The sequence below is a fragment of the Balaenoptera physalus genome, assembly GCF_965194825.1.
Source record: "Balaenoptera physalus genome assembly, chromosome: 7".
NCBI classification, from domain to species: Eukaryota; Metazoa; Chordata; class Mammalia; order Artiodactyla; family Balaenopteridae; genus Balaenoptera; species Balaenoptera physalus.
The window spans coordinates 4109457-4130309 of record NC_138886.1 but is presented as its reverse complement, the minus strand read 5'-3'; the positions used below and the strand labels follow the sequence as shown (position 1 = coordinate 4130309).

Here is a 20853-nt window from a genome sequence, read left to right as displayed (position 1 = left end):
GTGAGGCTCAATGAGACAACGCACGTGGATTCGGCACAGCCAGGGGCGCACGTACTCCCTCAAGAGACGTGCTGGCACACAGCCAGATGCCATCACTCCGGGATGTCGGTTCTCTCAAACCACATCCCTCTTCTGGACTATTTATTGGTTAAGACGTCACTCCACGTTGTCAGCCTGCTGCTGGAACGTCAGGGCCACAATGGAGAGAACATCTGGAAAAGACCTGAAGTCATTTCCTATGGGTCCTAACCAGACGGAAAGGCTCTGTGGCATAAGAGCAGAGAGTATGTGGAGGGGCTGGGGATGTGAAGGAGCCCAGGGAACGTGGGGACAGGTGAGAGGAGGGGAGTACTCAGCCTGAACTAAGCTGTGTGTAGCAAGGGGAGAGCAGGGGGACCATCGTGCTCCTTCCTGATTTCTCGAATGGTCTGAACTAGAAGAGCCCGGAGCAAGGACAAGGCAATGCAGAGTCGGGTCTTCTCCTGCTGCACGAGGCCTCGTGGGTCTGGCATCTGCGAACGCGTGCTGGGCCGGGCACATCTTCAGACTCCAGGGCCAGGAAGGCTCCAACGGGAACGTGCCGTCTCCAGCATCCTCCCGGGAGAGGCTGGCTGGGTTCCTGTTCTTTGTTGTCAGCCCTGACTGCTTGCCTGAAAGCACGCCCCGTGGCTCCCGCCGTCTGCAGGTGACCCAGGTGTGGAGGCAGCGCAGGGTCACTGTGAAATCCCTCTGATTGCCTCATTAGCCGGGGGTGGGCACGGACCGGTGGCGGGGTGTTTCATGAGGAGGCTGGTAATTGCAAGGTGTCAGGCAGAACAAACAGTGGTAGAAGCAAGGGCCAGATGTAAAGAGCTGCATGTGCAGGGCTGGCGCCTGGCAGTGGGCAAGGAGCAACCTGGAGCTGCGCCGGGGGTGCTGAGGTCGGGAGGGCCGGCCCTCCGAGGAGCCCTGCCCACGCAGCTCAACCCAGGGCTGCGTGTGAATGCAACGGGGGGACCTCAATAATCACATCACCCCCAAGTGACCCCTCTGTGCCAGCGTTCCTCACCCAGAAGAGACCCAGCCACCGCCCACAGCACTCGTCCTGCCCCTTGTCCCAGTCTGGACACTTCTTGCCGGTACAGATGTCCCAGAGAGGCAAGCCAGCATGGGCTTCAAAGTCACCCATCTCATCACCCTTGACACAGAGGCCAGCAGAATATGGTCTCGGCTACAGTCCATACAGGTCACCCAGGTTCTATGTGAAAATCCTCTTCCTTAACCCTAACTCATCTTTAAAGCACAGGCCCTCCTGTATTTTCATACGGCCCCCCAGCAGACTGTGAGAGGAGATTCCGCTGCCCTGCTCCACAGGACACGCACATCTGTCCTGACAGTCACTGCCGGCGGTCCTAGCTATTTCCCTCTGGTCTTCAGGCTGAGGTCGAGTGAACTGACCCTCCGTGGGCATCTGCCCTGGCCCTGCCCAGGCTGGTGGAGACCCCGATCCCGAACCCACTCATCTCCACGTTCTGTGGGTTCCTCCACTGTGACGTCGGGGAAATGGGGCCCGAGGCTCAGTCCTTCTCGGGGACTATTTCATGCCAAGAGGAAAGTGACCCCATGCTTGTTCTCTCAGGACAGACTAAGGAGTGGACGGGGCGCTCCGAAAGGCAGGATTTGCTGTTTGCTGGGCTAACAATTCAGAGGCATTTACCTGGTTCCCGTCAGAACAATTCCTCTTTTCTCTTTCCCTTTACGTTCTTGCTCTCAGAATTACAGAAGACTTTCAGGTTCCGTTCATCTATTCAAAACTACTTCCCGAGCACCTATCGCGTGCCAGGTAGGTGCTGGGGATGCGATAAGGAAAACCAGACAGGGTTTCTACCCTGAGCTACACGGAGAGGAGGAGAGAGAAAGGAGCCACACAGACACACATCACAGACACGTGCAGGGCTCCTGTGACGGCGGTGAGCGGGTGGGGTCGGGGGTGGAATGGGGGCGCGTGGTGTCCACCCAGGCAGGCGGGCCAGAGGAGACTTCCTCGAAGAAGGGACGGAGGCCCAAAGACGAAGAGGGGTGAGGAGAGGCCCAGGCCCGCAGCACGCTGGGCAAAGGCCCCGGGAGAGAATGAGAAAGCAGGGGTGCCAGCTGAGGCCGTGGGGAGAGGGAAGAGGGGGTGTGTCCTAATCATCAGAGTAACGAGACATCATCGAAAGGCTGGAAGAAGCGAGGGCATGACGGGCGAGGGGAGTACCAGTCGGCGGGACCAGAAGGGCCGCAGGAGACTCAGTAGTGGACTGTTGGAAAATGAAGTTGAGGGGATTCATGGGGACGGGGTGGGGAAGCTGAAGGGAGAGACCAGGAGGCCAGAGGAATGAGGGGAGGGGTCAGCGGTGCAGGACGCCGCTCCAAGATCACGTGCGCAGAGGATCCCCCATGTTTCCAAACGGGGCTTAGTCCAGCCTCTGACCTCACGTTTGGCCACTCTGTCTTCCTACAGAACGATGACTGGCTCAAGGAAATCGAGAGAATTTTCCCAGTGGGCAAGATTCCAGGTTTGCCTTCAGCTAATTAAGTGATATTAGGGAGGCTGTAAATGCCACATAAAAATTGGCAGGCAAGCTGCTCCTAATGATGAGAATATTGCTTTGCAGGGAGATGCAGCTGCAGCATCTTCATGCTCGTCTTGGAGGGGACCAGCTCTGCGTTTTCAAGGTGTCTCCTGATAAGAGAACTTGGAGGTGCTAAAAGGTTAATGACAGGTTCACTCTCTCCGTTCCAGGGACGCTTCTAAGTGTGATGAAGGCCTGCGGGAAGAACCAACGCTCCTGTCTGGGTCACCACCTCCACAAGTGCTCCCCCGTGTTCATGTCCCAGACACTGTGTCGATGCTTTGTACTCGTCACCTGGTTGATCCCCAGACAACACTGCGAGGCTCCGTGCCACTATCTGAGAGGTGAGGGGACTGAGGAACAGAAACGGTAAGTGATCCAACCCAGATGCCTGTGTGGGTAAAACCCAGACTCTTAATCACTGCGTGACACTCCCACAGTCAGCATTTAAGAAACAAGTGGAGGGGCAGGGAGATGGCTGATGGGGGTATGAACTTCTCAAACTAGAGTCTACTCAACACAGTAACTCTCACAAGTTATTTAATAATTACTGAAAAAGTGAGAGTGAGAATCACAGAGAGGGACAGAGCAAAGGCCTTCAAAGATGAAAAATGGGAGAAAACTGTAATTTGAAAAGATACATGCCTCCCTATGTTCACAGCAGCACTATTCACAATAGCCAAGACATGGAAGCAACCTAAGTGTCCATCGACAGAGGAATGGATAAAGAAGACGTGGTACATATGTATACGATGGAATACTACTCAGCCATAAAAAAAAATGAAATAATGTCATTTGCAGTAACATGGATGGACCTAGAGATGATCATATTAAGTGAAGTAAGTCAGACAAAGACTAATATCACATAACACCACTTATCACTTATATGTGGAATCTAAAAAAATGATACAAATGAGCTTATTTACAAAACAGAAATAGACTCATAGACATAGAAAACAAACTTGTGGTTACCAAAGGGGATGGGGGGGTGGGAGATAAATTAAGAGTTTGAGATTAACATATATACACTACTATACAACAGGTAAACAACAAGGTCCTACTGTAGAGCACAGGGAACTATACTCAGTATCTTTTAATAACCTATAATGGAAAAGAATCTGAAAAAGAATATATAAATACATATGTATAACTGAGTCACTTTGCTGTACACCTGAAACTAACACAACATTGTAAATTAACTATCCTTCAATGAAAAAAGAGAAACATAAACAAATAAAAAGCAAAAAAAAAAAAAAAAGGTGAAAAATGACCCTGAAGTGGAGGTCTACAAAATCTCTGATTTGAACTTCAGTGATAAAGCATTTCACAGATGAGAAAAGTCTGGCAAGAATGACCTCCCTAAGGATGTTTCCTTATTTTAACAAGTACACTAAATGTAGAACTTTGGAAGTAACAGAGGTGAAGGACATGCTCTGTCGTGCTGGGTATGGTGGCTAGGATGTGAGGCCAGGCCCCAGGGGACCAGCCCCATGTCCCCTTCCATGACAGATCCCAGCCTGCTGAGCCCTGACCAAGCACACCCGGACCCAGTAAGCACTAAGGGATCACACAGCCCTACTTTTTGATCAAATGAGAACTACCAGGTAACACTTAGCTGGGCTGGTTTGAGAACATTTATACAAAGAAATCATCTATGCACGAAGAAGAACTTCAGAAAGACCCAGACGGTAGAAGCCAGTGGTGAGACCAGCCTTAGGTAGCTGCAAACTAAACTGTTTGGGGGAAGTAAACTTACAATTATAGCATATAATCCAAACAAGATAGGGTGGTTTAAACCCAACAGACTCGCCCTTTCACATTGCCACCGTAACACTAAGACTTTAAGGCTCATTACTTTCTATATCCTTGAACCAGTGACCACAGAGTGTCAAACGGATGAGGAAGTTGTCTGCTCACTGGTCCTGGACAGGTTCTACTCACATGTGTGACTGCCTAGACAGACAGACAGACACCCTGGCGAACAACCCAGCTCTGCCCTCCCAGAGCAGACAGCGCTGGGTCTCAGCGTCTCCTGGGAAGATGGAAATTTTGGAAGGTATGTTACCTGTGCTTCTCAGGGACTGCTGAATCTACCTAGCTTCAAAATCAGAACTGCATTTCACGGGAGGAAAATGCTGTGTTCGTGATGGATGTTGCTAAGGGGCCTTCAAAATTTTACCAACAGCACCGACTCCCCTGTGTGCGTGGATATGTAGGTATCTGGGGTGGGGGGCTGTTCTGACAGGCTTGTGTGTCGGTGGCAGAAGAGTGCTCGTGACTCTGTGCTTCTGTGCGCAGGGGGAAGACACTTACTGTTCCCCTTCAGAACTGAGGACTCAAAAAGGAGACAGAGAGAGACCTGCTGATTAAGACCTTATTTGGGGACATTAACTCTTTTCTTCCTTTTTCTGAAAGGTGGTCCAGTAAAGGAATAAAGGCATATAGACGAGATAAAAGTTCCCTCTGTCACTGCATAGAAATGCCCGGTAGTCTCCAAGCCTAACCTGCCCTGGCCTCATCCGCTAATACCCGGGTGAACTCCTTGCTTGCGGATGGCAGGCGAGACAGGATTTTGCTTACGGTCTCATAAATTTGGTTTGCAGATATCAGAGGTTTGCACATAACATAATTATTCTAGGCAGTAAACACCATAAAATGGAATGCAGAATAATTTGGAGAATTTAGCGCTATTATTTTACCCACCCATACAAAACCCAAGGAACCCATTCTCTTCCTTGACAGATGGATTTCAGAGGAGACGCCTCGGCTCAGGACAATCATTGTGGCCACAGCATAACTCTCCACACTTGTGTGGGGTTTAATGGACTTTTCTTTCCTGTTCCTTAAAAAGCGGCGACTGGCATTGGCTCGAGCCCTGACTGAGGTGCGGAGAATCTGTCAAGTTTCTCTGCCGCTTCCCCGACCACAGTGATATGGTCCATGTGCAGATTAGCTGCAAAGTCATTCTTCCTCCAGGAGTGACAAGATCTCCCCCAATAAGAAAGGTACCTACTGTATCCTTGAGTGCCCGTCTGCATTAGCAAGGCAGGGGTGGGGCGGGAGGGTGTAAGGAGTGTGGGGAGAAATGCCTTCAAAAGAAGGGCGTGACAACGGAAAAAGTAGCTGTAACAGAGTGGTGACATGGCAAGAACAGAGAGCGGCACTGTCACGGGCGGAGTAATCGCGTGACACGCTGCTGTCACTCACCACCCGGCTCCCTGCTGCGCCAGCCAGACATCAAAGGCTGCCCCATACCATCTTACATGCTCTTTATCGGCTAATCAGCCCATTCTTCCCTAAATAAAGCCCTGTTAAATCCCCTGCTCACAGGGGTATCGTCGTCCTGGTGCCCATCTGCCAGCGCGGGTCAGCTGAAGCGGGAGGCGGCGGCTTGCTCTCTCCCTGGCGGCTTCGCAAGGTAAGGACAATGCTGGCTCCGAGTCCCCCCCCACCCCCAGCGCCTCGAGCCTCTGCCTCTGCCTTCCCTGGGTGAAGGCTGGGCACACCCAGTCTGAAGAGCTGCTATTAACGCTTGCAAAGGTAGGTCAGCTGCTGACAATAAAATACTGGGGTCACACTTACTTGCAGGAAGAAGAATAAACAAAATACGTGTTTCTTACCAGGGATCATGTGGCAGATGGATCCCCACCTCCTGCAGGTGTCGGCGTTTTAGAGACGATGGGACAGGACGGCCAGGCTTCCAGATCACTAGGAGGTCGTTCCAGACCTGACTCCGAGCCTCACAGTTTTGTCACATACTTAAAACCAGTTACTGTGTACAGATGCCAGCTACCCCAAACCCAAAGCCAGGAACCTAACTCTGGTGCATGGCAGTCCCAAATCTGGAGTGGAGACGAGGCACCTTCTCCCTCTGGGAGGACCCGGCTCGAGCAGAGGGGTCTCTGGCCGCAGCCCTGCCCAGGACAGGTAGAGTGTGGCAGCAGGCAACGCTCTGCACCTCAAAACGGCCTGGAAGAAACCAGAGCCGGACGTGTCTCAGTCTTGTCCGGGCATCGGAGGAGAGCGTGCGGGGAAATGCCTGCCTCACAGAATCACTGCAGTGTTGCCCTATATCAGAGGGATTACTATAAGAAAAAAGACCAAGCATCTTAAAAATTCCAAAATGGGAACTAGAATTAGGCAACCTTTTATCCATTATAAAGAGCCTTCTAAGTGCCAAGTCCCTGGACAGATCCAGTTGGATGTTCTGGAATCTTAACTCAGCTGGTCTCCAGCTCTCTGTCCTAAGGTGTTTCACCTGGATGGCCCTTCATGGTTCAAAAGGCACAGTCACATGTATCACCTAATTCTGATTCTTCTGAAGTGGCTAAAAATGTGATTTCCTTTTCCCTTTTGCAGCTGAAGAAAATGAGGCTCTGAGAAATTAAGCAAAGACACGGCCCACAGCTCACAAGCTCACGTCAGGCTGGAGCTGGAACCGAAGGCCAAGCCCCCTAACTCCAACAGCCGTCTCCCTGCACTGGGCGGGCATCTCCCTCTGTCATTTCAACCAGAGAACATGGGCCCTGATGAGGCTGATGACGTGACCGGCTCTTCTCGGTGAACATGCGAGACAGACGCTGTGCTGGGACACCTAGGAGAGTGTGGTACTGCCCACAGGTGCTCAGCGGCAGGGCAAGGATACACTGGCATTTGTAATTAGCAAGCAAAAACAATGATCTGCCCCAAATCCCCCATAAAAGCAGCTCCTGGTATCTAAGAAACTCTAGTTCCCGCAAAGGGCTGAGGCTGGTACTAAAAGAACACCGTGTGTTTTTTTTTGGCTGCACCATGTGGTTTGCGGGATCTTAGTTCCCTGACCAGGGACTGAACCCAGGGCCGTGGCAGTGAAAGGGCCGAGTCCTAACCACTGGACTGCCGGGAATTCCCATGAATACACTGTCTTTGAGGAGAGGAAGAAGACCTTTTACAACTGCATTTCGTGGAGGGAAATCATCTCAGGGCCTCTTGAAACTGTGAAGATGGACTCGGGGCCCAGTGCCCTACCTGCAGGGCAACACTTCTCACTCTGACTCTGGACGGTTCCTCACGTGTTTTTTTGGGTGAGGGTGGGGTGGGGAGCAGGGGGCGGAGGGAGAAGAGTCCGCTGCACTTGCCCTACACGTGCTCAACGCTGGAGGTGAGTGTCAGCACCAAGGAGAGCGGCACGCGGCGCTGGGAGCCCCGGGCCTGGCCCCCACGCCCAGCCAGCCTGCGGGAGCCCTGCGGCCGCAGCAGAGTTTCACGGAACACACCACAGTCTTCCTTCAAGTCCCCGAAGCTTTCCAGGGTGGACCACAGCGCATCTGGAGCTCCGAGTGTGAACAGCCCCTGAGCTACTCTATGCGTGGGCACTCTTGCTGTTCCAATAACCCCCACTACTCTGGACCCACCAGGAGACATCACCGAATTTCTGCAAGTGCCTTAAAAGCATTCAGATTAGGTATTTTTCCAGCTGTTCCAAGCACTCATCATACTGAGAGAAGGGCAGATACTGGTGATAATTTACCACAAAAGCCCAAGTTGGCACACAGCAGCCCCCCACACCATCTCATGGCTGCCAATCTGGACAGAGTTCTCCATACCCACCTGACCCTCAGCCACTTGTCACAGGACAAATTCAGCCCACTTACCTTTTCAGGTTTGCTTTCTTCTTCTTTGTGGCCAAGGCACTGAGATTTTTAGGGGCATCTCTTAGCCCGAAGCTCTTAGCCACATGCCCGAGGTGGAGCGATCGGACGTGGAAGATGTGCTTCAGCTCCCGGGGGTAGGTCGCGTAGGCCCGGATGAAGGACTGCAGGGCTGAAAGACAGCGAGAGGGCGGGAGGCGGTCAGGACGGGTCTCAGCTGCCCCAGCCTAAGGGCTGCCCTGCGCAGGCCACGATGGACACACAACCAGGACAGCACAACAAACATCAACAACCTAAAGCTATACTTGTGTATTTTTTTAAATTTTCTAAAAATAAGTAAGTCTACCAGACACAATGAATAAACCCAATAAAATTTCACATTTTACTGTGTAGCTTGTAATAAACCTAGAGGGGAGGGTCCTGTTTCCTTCTTCATTATAGTCTTGGGGTCTAGCACAGTACCTGGCACACAGCAGGTTTTTGTTGTATAAATGAATGAATGAGAGAATGAGTGAAGAAACTAAGACAGGATCAATGTATACCATCTTCTTATGGAAAATGAAATGATTAGACCTTTATATTGGGAAAATTTTTCCCTAATCGAATTATTATTTTTTCGAATAGGTAATACATGCAAATGTCACAAAATTTAAAAGGCTCACAAGGCTTTATTATGATTGCCCTTATGTTTATTATTACCATACATTATCATTACTGTAAACACTGTCTCCGCCCAGAGTGCCACCTCCAGCTGCCCATCTGGAGGAATCACTGACATCAGCTCTCCATATACTCATGGGATTTTAAAACCGAATTTGTGCTAACGCATCCAGAATTGATCGATACGGGGTTTCTTACCCTTTCAAAGAATGTGTAAAAACGGAAGCAAAAACAGAATTTTAAAGAGAAAGAAAAGTATTAAATTTCTAAAACAGCCCACAAGACAGTTCATCTGTTGAGGACTGCCAGCGGTGTAGAGCTGTCCCTCAGACAGTCCATCACGAAAGTTTCGGTCCTGTTTTAAAGTTAAGAAAGAGGCCCTTGTCCTCAACCCGGCACTGGTCACAGGCGGTTCCCAGGAGGGTGGCGCTGTGGCTACCCCTTGACTGGGCACTCCTTTTTTAAAAAATTTATTTTTATTTTAATTAATTTATTTAATTTTTTGGCCACGCCACACGGCCTGTGGGATCTTAGCTCCCCGAGCAGGGATCGAACCTGTGTGTCTGCCCTGGAAGCGCGGAGTCGTAACCACTGGGCCGCCAGGGAAACCCCTGGGCGCTCCTCTGAGGAATCATCTTCCTATACCTCGTTCCCCTTAAATGTCTCCCGGTAACAGTGACACTCACGTGTCTGCCCTTTTCTCACTCCAACAGGGCAGGCGGGGACCCATGGGACTGTTCCCCATCTCCATCCCCACTGACTTTACTTCCCCCGGAGCCCCACCCTACAGTGCTTCTGATGGAAGCAGGCACTAAACACCAGCCTCTCTCGCCCTCGCTTGTTGAGCCACTGGACTGGCAAGTTTGCCCACAGCTTAAACGTAATATCCCAGCAGCACCTGGAGATTGGCGTTTATGAACAGTAATAAAAAGTGTCATTTTAGCAGATCAGCTCCTGGAAGGATCCTGGGAACCCATCAAAGCTCTATTTACCGAGCAAAGTGAACTCCTTTTCCCAATCGATGAGAAATAATAACCAAGGCAACTCCACTGTACCCCTCTCTTAAATCTGTGCTTACTCCCCTTTTTAATGACTGGGGACGAGGTTTTTCAAGGAAAATCTTTAACACTTCAAATGGTCCGTGCTGTTTGGAGGGTTCTGACACATATTCAAGTCCTCAGAGGGGAAAGCTCTACAACTATCGCGACCCTGGAGACGCCAGCCTCTTCTCCAGCTCCCTCTCTTTCCCAACCCCCAACATTTACTCTAGACAGAAAAAGCAGACTGGAACCACGCCAGGCCAAAGCAAAGAGTCTGCACCTCTAAAATCTCATTTACCCCGATACTGGCCCAGGCCTCCTCACTCATCTCACTCTTGGGCTTGAGCAGATTAGCAGGTCAGAGAAGATTCCTCTTCTCTACACCAATCCTGAGAGCTGAGGCTGGAGAGCCTCTGTCCTGGGAGAGGTAGGTGCTCAGCTAACAGCTGTACGGGGATAATGAGTTCGCCAAGAAACGGCAGGAGAGTTCTCTCCCTCGACAACTCGTCAGGCAGCATCTCCCACTGCCTGCTTGCACTAAGCCTCCCCGTCCTCAAGGCTCCTGTCTCGCTGGGGACAGCGACAGCTGGTTGTCCTCACATACACGCACGGACTCCCAGGTTGGGCCCATTCAGAGAAGCAGGAACCTCAGACGGAGCGCAGCTGTCTGTAGGACCTTCCAAGGGGCAGGAAGTGGCCCTGCTGGCCGCACCAGGAACGCGTGGAAGGAAGAGGGCTGTGGGCCCGAGGCGAGCGGAAAGGCGAGAAGTCCTGAAAGGAGGCATTTATTTGGGAAGACGGATGATGCTCTAGCCAATCAGAGCAGGCACTGGCACGTCACCAAGTCCCACTTCAGAGCCAGAGGATGACAGAATTAAGGGAAATCTATTTCAAAATACCTTCCAAGGACATTCTGTCCTTTTGAGCAATAAAACCAAATGTACCCTTGGACATCTGACCAGGAAGAGCGGCATCCTGCAGATGAGGCTTAGGGTCAAGGAGGCAGAACGGAGCAAAAGCCCAGCCTGGAAGGTGCAGCTCATCCGCGCTCCTCCCGACCCCACCGCTGCCCGAGAAGAGCACGCGTCTGTACAGAGAAGGCGCGCTGCACCTTCCTACGCGGCACATCAACAGCGACGACCACCCAAAGAAAGGGGGAAAGGAGGCTGCTTGCTCTAATTCTCTTAAAGACAAAGCATTTGGCCAAGAAGCCAACCTCCCTCTGATCACACTGAGGCGAGAGGGATGATTTCAGTAGTTCGCATTTTCTTGACTTCGAGAAGCATCCCTTCGGAGCCAGGCACAAGCCCTACATGTGTAGCCCTTGCTCTTCAGGGCAGAGCGGCTCGAACCGCAGGGCAAGTGGCGCTGTGCAGGTAAAGGACTCCGCTTTCTGAAATTTTTGTTCAGGACTCTGGAGTTCAAACTTAGGTTACCACAATTTTTACCACCTGAAGCTCTAGCTACAAGATGCACGACATGAGGGGAAAAAGGGGTAACTGCTTCTGGAAACTGACCACGATAAAGTTCAGGTCATTAGCAATGACTGGGTCAGAAAATACAAAAGGAAAACAAATGCATACTTGGCCCAGTTTCCAACTAGGTTTCTGCCGTGAAGGCAAAACCCAGCTGCTTTGTTAATTATTCATGAGGTGGGTTCTGAAATGGCATAAAAGGGAAGCAAGTCAGTAGTGGGGAATTTGCATATGCAGATTGAAATGCAAAAGACAGTATCAACTCCTGGGGTGTGGCAATTATGTGTATATTCTCCCCAAACCTCCAGAACTCAATCCTAAGTAAGAGGAGAGAGAAGAATAGGGGAGAACCTAATGTCTGCTGTGGGGTGACTGAGATCTTCTACAGGCAGTTTCCTTAAAAGATGATACAATTATTTCCTTCTTGGTACATAAACACTGGGGACTGGCCCCACTCCAACATCCTTTAAAAAGAAGGCAAGTAACTCTGTCTGTTTCTTGGTATGAAGTTCAATGGTAACGATAATGAGAGAAAACACAAAACCGCATTCTCTAAGGACTATTTACTGTAATTTTTACTCTGATGACCCAGTCACGTTGAAACAGTTGTAGGCTCGCTAGAATATCCAAATTACCTCTGACACCGACATCGTAATGATGGTGTTCTTTCTCTTCACTGCAACTCTGCTATTAATCCTGAAATCCTGCTGCAAACACTTGATTATGCATCGTACAGAAAGCTGACGTTGCCTAACTTTCAACAAATGACCAAACTCTAAAGTTCCACTGAGACAAACATTCTATTCCTCTTGACAGAATGTTCCAGTACATCTTTAAGGGCAGGTTCTCAGGAGGAGCCTTAGGAGTTGCTGAATTCACTTCAGGGAAACGCTAGGACAGGATATTATCAGAAACCAGACTGGAATACACGCTAATTATTTATCAGCAGTTATGGGGCAATTACTGGGACTTCATCTCTCATCTTGGGTAGTTCTGATTAAGGACTGCCTAACTAAGGACTGCCTTTATGACGTGCTAAGGTATGTAACAGGCACTTGCAAATACTTGCTGACTAACTTATTTCTGTCATCTATTTCCAGATGACCATAAGTGCCTGGCAGCCAGTCTCCCAGCCTCCACCCTTGCCCCCAGAGTTTGTTCTCACTCAGCAGCAAGTGACCTTTTCAGACCTGTCAGACCACACCTCTGCCCCAAGCCCTCCAATGGTTCCCCTTCCACTCGTGGTAACCGGGTCCCCTGGATGGCCTCCACGCCCTTCCTCTGCCACCCCTCCCCTCCTTCCAGCCACACTGCCGTCCTGGAGTTCCCGTGCACTCTGACCCCCACGCCCCAACCTGCCTGGACGCCCTCTGTCAGAGCCACGGGGTGGCCCCTCTTGACCTTCAGGACAGGGCTCACTCTGCCCTCACCCCTTCGTCTCCCTCACTTGCTCTGTTCTCTCCATTGTTCTCATCACCTTTCCCTAGACTATCTAATTTATGCGTAATTTACTTATTGTGTTTATTACATTCATCTTCTGCTCCCCCACTAGAATGTTCTAAGGGTGACAATTTTTGTCTGTTCTGATCCCTGGTGTATCCCAAGCACCTGGAACGGCGCCCAATTCAATAAATATTTGTTAAAGGAATGTTGTTGTTTTTTTTTAAAGATTCAATTCATAAAAAGAAGAAAAGAAAGGATTCTATAGTGTTTACCTATTGGTAAGCCAGCCTGACATTCTTCTCAAAATAGTAGGTAACTATCAAAAAGAACTCTGGATCCCCCAACATGGGGGTAAGTCACTAGCCAAGACACACACATTCCAGCATGAAAGACACGCAGCTGTTCTAAGCTCCCTTCTCCCGTGCTCTGTTCAGCGCTCACAGTGAACTGTTGAGTCCGCCCTTAATGCCTGGTGATCCCAGGGGCCAACTTATCCTATAAAGCCACTGAATATTAAATTAATACCTAACTCTTTTGTAAATTTCCCAGGAATTGGGTTCATGGCCTATGGCCCTTCCTCAGCACTGTTCTTTCTCATTTTTCTTTGTACTTTCAAATAGGAACTGCTTTGCTCTAATAACTCCAGCCCTTGCCTTCATCTCTAACTTCCATCTCTACAACTATTTCTACTGACGTGTCATATCTCTTCTATCTGGTTTTCAAAGAAAGAGAAAAATGGATCCCTGAGATCCAAGTTGTTGGGTCAAAGCTCTAGTCCTGATGTAAGCCAAGATAAAGCCTCATTTGTGCAAAACACGGGGAAGGATGAAATTAACATTTAATATCACTTTAAAGCCTTCCGTGCCTGGTTCCAAACCCTGCAGAATTAGGGAGATTGAAGGCTTTTGCTGGTGAGCAAAGACGCCTGGTTGGCCTCTCGACCTGTCTGGGGGGCGTGCAGGTGGAGGTGGGGACGATGCCCTGCTGGGTTATCCATCCACAATCACCTAAGAAATCGACCAACCTTTCTTGGCCCCGGAGACCGTCCTCTCGCTGGAGTGCACGTAATCTTCAAATACTGTCTGCAAGACCGTGGCTCGCTCTCGGATTTCCTGGGGGCCAACGGAGCGGGGTTTCTGGGAGGGTGACGGAAGGATTAAAGGAGAGGCAGTCAGAGTCAGGAATAATGAAGCAGTTTATAACAGATTTAATAACAGTAAAATCACACAGTAACCACAGAGGGGCCAACAAGGGTAATCCTTTCAATATTACTAGGGAAAAAAAGGGAGCGATAAAGATGCTAAAGTCAAGCAAAGATGAGGACGGCTTTGTGAGGGAGCAGATCATGTCTCTTCTTTATTTACTTATTTACTTTTCTTCCTGGCCTCTTATGACTCATGTTCAAAATCAAAGTCTACTGGAGACACTTTGGAATTTTCCAAGTCCAATTCAGGCATTTAAAACATCACTGGACACAAGCAGTTTTTAAAGGAATCCTGTATGGCCCGCTTACGCCTTCAATCTCCTCGCCTGCCTTATACTCATCAGTGGAAGCCTGGCCATTCCTGTCTAAGAGCATCCCACAGTCACCTGACCACAGGTTAGTCTGTCCTTGAATCGTAGAGCATGCTTCCTCATTCCTAGGAGGTTCAGACTCTGAGTGTTTCGGATCCACTCTTTCAGCCCAGACCTCTGTGCTGAGTTCCCAGGAACCCACTGAGGAGTGGGCTGCTCCAGCAAGCCACATTCAAGAGGATGGCAGGGACCTTCGCAGCCAACAGTCCCTCTGTAAGAACTCACATCTGTCTGCATAGAAGACCTTACAGATGGAAAATATGAGGAAAATAAAAACTTCTTTTCTTTTCAGCCTTTAGCAACCCCAGAGAAAAGATTTCCTTTCTTTATATCCCCCTAAAAACAAGTGGCTTTTGTTTCCTGTATCTTAACACAAATGTTTTCTATTGAACGTGAAACCAACATCCAAAAGAACCGGATTTGGCTAATGTGCCTCCCCAAAGATGTTGATTCTTTGGATGGTGCTAATTAAGCTCTACCCACACTCACCCCCCAGTGTGGGTCTCACCAGTGTGAGACCCAGCTCATGCTCCTTTTAACTCCTGTAGAGGACAGGGTGCGAGCCCCTGGGTCTGGCTGACCGACCCTAACCCCGTCACCCCGGTCTTTTTCACATTTAAAGCTGCCGGAGAAAGAATAAAGGGAGGAGAAGAAAAAGCCTCCTTCTCCGGAGAGACATTCTCGTCTCTGTGTTAATAGAGACTTAACAACCTGAAAATGTTTTTAGTTTAGTCAAATCATTCCTGCTACCTGTTTGGTTGATGACAGTCTAGCTGATTTCATGGTACATGGTCCCCCTAAGGGTTTTATCCACTCAAATGTCAAGAGAAAAGTCACTCAGGAGCTGTGTTACGAAAGTGGACATTTGCTGTTGTCATTAACAAGGATTTTTTTTTTTACCCTCTTAACTGATGTGAAATGCAAACTTTTTTTTTTTTGCTGCCCTCCTTTCGTTAAGCCACCTCAGCAACGAAACTGTCACCTTCCTTGCGTTTTTTTTTTTTTTAATATGAATGTGAAATTAGCAAGGATGCCCTTTCCCCTGGCGGACAGAATCCTCTGTTATTAAAAAGTAAAGCACTTTAATAATGAAAACTTTTTCCTCTTTTTCCTGTGTTTTAACTGTTTAAAATTAATGAGAAGGGCAGAATGGTTGTCAAAGCGATATTGAAAGCCGGGCAGCCAGGACCGAATAAGCACAAAAATCCCTCTAGAGTGTTAAATAAACAGAGCTGCAGCCCTCTCCAATCCCTCTGTTGGTTACTGTATACATTCTGTAACAGCTCTCAGAATAGATCTGAGAGCCAGGGAGGCAGAGAGGTTTCAGAATTCCAATAAAGGCCTCAAATTAAAGACAGCCTGGTGCGAATTCCAGGAGAAAATTAAAGAGACCTCAAGCTTAAGTGACAGGTGACTTGCTTCTGTGTCACAACTGTCAGGGGATTTAGTGATAATATGGCAATATATTACAAAGGGCTTTTCTTATTTCCCCCTTTAGGTTTCAAAATGAGGTATCTTTTCTTCCCAACCAAAAAAAAAAAAAAAAATTACATATATACATACGTATAATGTGAGTGTGTATACTAGTGAAATATGTAGAAAAAACGCAATAAAACTAGGTTCACATGTTTGAAATGATGAGGTCACTTTAGTAGAATATAAGAAAAAGTTAATGGCAGAAAACATAATATACTTAGGAGAAAGCAGGTCTTACCCCGCCACTTCCAGAAATACTTTATTTTAAAATTGCCCCTCTTGAGAATGAGTATTTTTCAGCTGTCTTCTTGGGAGGACAGTCTGAATTTAAACTGAAGACACAGGGAGCAGAGTCATGCAGTGCTGGCTCAGCCCCAGACAGGTAAATGCTCCCATAATGAGAGGGGGTCAGACCCCGGAGGGCACATGCGGCAGGACCGGCTCTCCCACCCTCAAAGACGAAGACTTAGTCCTGCTTAATGAAGCAGCTTGCAACTAGCAGACTGTGGGTCGTTTAGAAAAATAACATTTCCAAAGGTCTAGACGCATTCAATACCCTTTTTCTGTAAAGACCCCACTGATCTTGGAGAGAAGAGACAATCCACAAAACCTAGGCTAGGGGCTTGTGATCTTATTTTAATCTCTCACCATGCCAGTGAGCTTTTTGTTAGGATGAGTTTACAGATGTATTTCATAGGACAAAAAACTTTTAGGAAAAACATGTTGGGGTTTGTGTTTATACCATGAAGATGAAAATTCATGCCTATCAAGAGGCAACAGATGAGTCTTAGACAGCTGGGCTGGATTATTTTTGTTGTACAAAGTTTTAGGTGGTAGCAGTTGGGCGCGGGCGGGGTGGCGGGGGCTGGTTATTTGGAGCATGTGTCTTGAAATCGCCAACTTCTAAGGCATTTTTAAACTAAATGGAAGGATTTTGTTTTAATCATTTTATTGCCAAGCTGAGTTTTACCCCCGCGGTCCCTAGAACCTTCTGAGCACTTCCCAGTCAAGTTGAAAGATCACATTTATTCTCTTTGTAGGCGGCTGAACATGCGCGCACCCAGACGTAGCCATATATATTTTATATACCTAAATATGAAATATACATTTTACAGATGCTTCACTCGCTTGCGTTCTGTTCACAGAAGCCCCAAAATGTATATGCCAAAGGACATTTACAATGGCCTTCAACCAAGCTGGGTGAAGACGGGCATTATGATGAGGTGTCTGGCTTGGTATGTAGAAGGCCCAGCTACTGAGCCCACATTCATCTGCCCGGCCCCGGCCTGTGTGCCAGAGAGAACTGCCCACATTGAGGATACCAATTAAGACATACTGTATTTAAAACAGAATTAAGGGACTTCTCTGGTGGCGCAGTGGTTAAGAATCTGCCTGCCGATGCAGGGGACACAGATTCGAGCCCTGGTCTGGGAAGATCCCACATGCTGCGGAGCAACTAAGTCCATGTGCCACAGCTACTGAGCCTGCGCTCTAGAGCCCACAAGCCACAACTACTGAGCCCACGTGTCACAACTACTGAAGCCCGCACGCCTAGAGCCCGTGCTCCGCAACGAGAAGCCACCACAATGAGAAGCCCGCGCACCGCAACCAAGAGTAGCCCCTGCTCACTGCAACTAGAGAAAGCCCGCGTGCAGCAACAAAGACCCAACACAGACAAAAATAAATTAATTAATTAATTAAAAAAAACAAAAAACAAAAAAACAGAATTAAGGGCTTCCGTGGTGGCACAGTGGTTAAGAATCTGCCTGCCAATGCAGGGGACACAGGTTCGAGCCCTGGTCCAGGAATGTCCCACATGCCACGGGACATGAGCAACTAAGCCCATGAGCCACAGCTACTGGGCCTGTGCTCTGGAGACCGCGAGCCACAACTACTGAAGCCTGCGCGCCTAGAGCCCGTGCTCCGCAATAAGAGAAGCCACCGCAATGAGAAGCCCGCACACTGCAACGAAGAGTAGCCCCACTTGTCGCAACTAGAGAAAGCCCATGTGCAGCAACGAAGACCCAATGCAGCCAAAAATAAATAAATAAATAAATATTTAAAAAAAAAAAAAAAAAGCTGTAAAAAACCCCCCAGAATTAAAAGTTGTAGCCAGCATTTACTTTATTCTCTTTACTATTCACATGAGTCATGCACATAATATACTCTTTCAGGCTGTATATCCATGAGATAATTAGTAATGAAGTCAATTTAGTTTCGTTTTTCTTTGTCCTCTGACTTAAAGGTAAATTTGGTCAAACAAGTGGTGTTTATGGACGTAACATCTAGAACCTGGCATGATTAGTTGAGTTTTCTAAGTTAACCAGTTATTTTGGTGTCGGTGAAAGCCCAACCTTGATTAGCACTTTTTCTTTTTAAAACCAAAGATCACCAGACCTTAAAAATATCAAAACATCCTGTCCATCTGAGCAGCAACTCAGGATTGAGGTGAACTCACATGGCCCAGGGTGTGCAGAGCATGCTGGGCCTCGTTTTATTTAAACCTCACAGCAACCCTCCAGGATGGGTACTCGTGCTGTCCTCATTCTACAGATGGGAAAATTGAGGCTGGGGAGGAGGAGATAATCTGCTCAAGGTTGCAGAACGACTGGCTATAAAGCAAGGACTCGAACCCAAGTCTGTCCGACTCTGGGCCCCGGCTCTCACCCACGATCTTATGAAGGCTCCTCAAGCCCCAGCCAGTCTTCAAGGCTGGCCTCAGGCCACAGAAAAGGCTTAAGGAGAGGAACTGGGGCTGCCAGGCCACAGAAGGGCAGATGTTAACAGAATGGCTGTGGCTTGTCCCCCGAAAGAGCAGAGGAACGTTCTCTTGCTCTGGGGAAGCGTCCTGCCGGAGGGGCCCTGAACCCGTCCACAGCTTCCCCAGGGACACGCAGGGGCACACGACCATTGGCACCCGGGAGAGAACCGGGCTGTGTTCTGGGGGTAAATACTGACACCAAAGCCGGTCCTGGAAACAGTGTAAGACTAGATTATTCAAACCTTTACCATCTCATTTTGTAATTTTGCGGCTTGCTCTTATTTCTGGAGAGCAGGCAGATGCCAATTTTCCACTTAGTGTGAAACAGCAAAAAAAGGCGCTGGGCTTCATGTCAATGAGTCTGGACTTTAATTCCACATCTGTTACTAACTGATGTAACAAAATAATAATAATAATAGTAATAATAATGAATACCCTTTGCTACCTGTGTTGGGACTTTCAGGTTATTTCCTACTCAACCCTCCAATCTCCTTCTGAGAATACTAATATTATCTCAATTGTACACATGAAGAAATGTACTCATGAGCCTTAGGAAGGCCCAGGACTGGCCCAAAGCCACACAGCTGGTGAGACGAGGAACTGGGCCCTAAGGCCATGCTCCTGACCTCCCTGCTGCTACATGCCGCCTCAGGCAGCTCCCCAGGTGCCCCTGCTTAGCCCACGTAGCTGTCCCGGGGCTATAATTAAATAGCCGTGGGAACATTTGAAAAAAAAAACCCCCAAAAACCAAAAAAAACCCCAGAAAACCACCGCCCCCCACCCCACCTTTCCACCCCCCGCCAACTAGAATTTGCAATAGTTTCCAAAGGACAGAGAAGTGTGCCGAGACCAATGAGTGTCTCATTTCTGGTCAGTTCCCTTGACAACAGACTATCGATAATATGGGATGGCCCAAAGTCTCGGGTGCCCCGGTTGTTCTATAATATCACTTAATATATCACTTAAAATAACGTGTTGATCAACTGAGTCCTTAATCACTTTCTTGCTCACAGGGATCTTTGCTGTGGTACCATTTACTGACCAAATCTCACCTTTATGAAAATGGCTAACGTCACCCAATTTAACAAGCACTTTAGTTCCAATTTCTTGGCTTAATTAATACTAACAGAGGCTTATTGGTACATGGTGAAGCACAGGTGCTTTGAAGTTAGATGGCCTGCTTTCACACCAGGAGAATCAATGATTATTGTGCCCTCGTGCATGTTCCTTCAGCTCTCTAAGCCTCGGTTTCCTCACCTATAAAGTGGGACAGTAACATCTGCCTTATAGGGCTGCTGAGAGGATGAAATGGGACCAAGCGTGTAAAGAGCTTAGCACAGTCCCAGGTCTGGAACACACGCTGCGGTAACAGACACTTGATTATTTCCTCTCCTTTTCTTAGATACATTTCCGGAGGTACTCTCTGGAACAGAACTTAAGTCGGGGTCAGCCAGATGGAGTCCTTGCCTCAGGGAGAATATCGATCCAAATAAAGACACATGCTAATGCATAAAAGAAACTCTTAAACTCGATCTATTTGGCTCTGACTTTCCAGTCTATCCTCAGGCATCAGAAAAGAAATGTAAAATATCCAAATAATTAAAATTTCATGGACAAAATTACACACAGCAACATCATTACACACACACTGACAAGTACATGTGATACACTGAGTAACGCGGTAGAGTGGGGGGCGGAGGCGGGGTAGTGATTCTGAGCAGGGGGGAAGCCTCGGAAAAGAAGCAGGAAAGGATGTCCCGGGCTGTCTGCAACTGCTCAGGATCTCCATATGGAACTGCACGGATAATAAAAATTTTTCTTCTCAATGATCTCAACTTCACTCTTCCTCTGTGTATAGCGAACGTTAAAAAATGGATGAACTAAGTGTGTCTGAACGGAGATTCCGAGCTATTTATTTTTTCCATGCTGTCCTGGGTGGACGGGTCTAGCCAGGTGTCCTTGTTGATAATCTGGAGGGGGACCACCAGCGCTCAGTGTGTAACGCTGCCTCCAGACTCATTCTGGCCTGGGATGAGCCCTCCTTTCCGGGGAGCTTGCTGCAGCCTGGCAGACGCCCAGGACGGACTGGAGCCCATTAACTGGATGAGCCCAGCAAACATGTCCAGGAGCAAAGACAGAAAAAACACCATCAAGATGAGATCTCACCTAATGTTCATGGTCCTTAAAATACACGTTTTA

General features: G+C 48.5%; 1 protein-coding gene across 5 annotated transcripts in view; it reads right to left on the bottom strand.

Moving 5' to 3' along the window:
* Nucleotides 1-20853, bottom strand: part of DDX31 (DEAD-box helicase 31) — a 136115-nt gene that overhangs the window by 71914 nt on the left and 43348 nt on the right. For 4 of the 5 annotated variants that reach the window (XM_082468150.1, XM_082468149.1, XM_082468148.1 and 1 more), the window contains 2 exons: nucleotides 13867-13978; nucleotides 8228-8396 (listed from right to left, as the gene is read on the bottom strand). In XM_082468150.1, the coding sequence (XP_082324276.1) occupies nucleotides 8228-8396; nucleotides 13867-13978 (281 nt within the window). The other variant, XM_082468152.1, reaches the window with a different exon arrangement.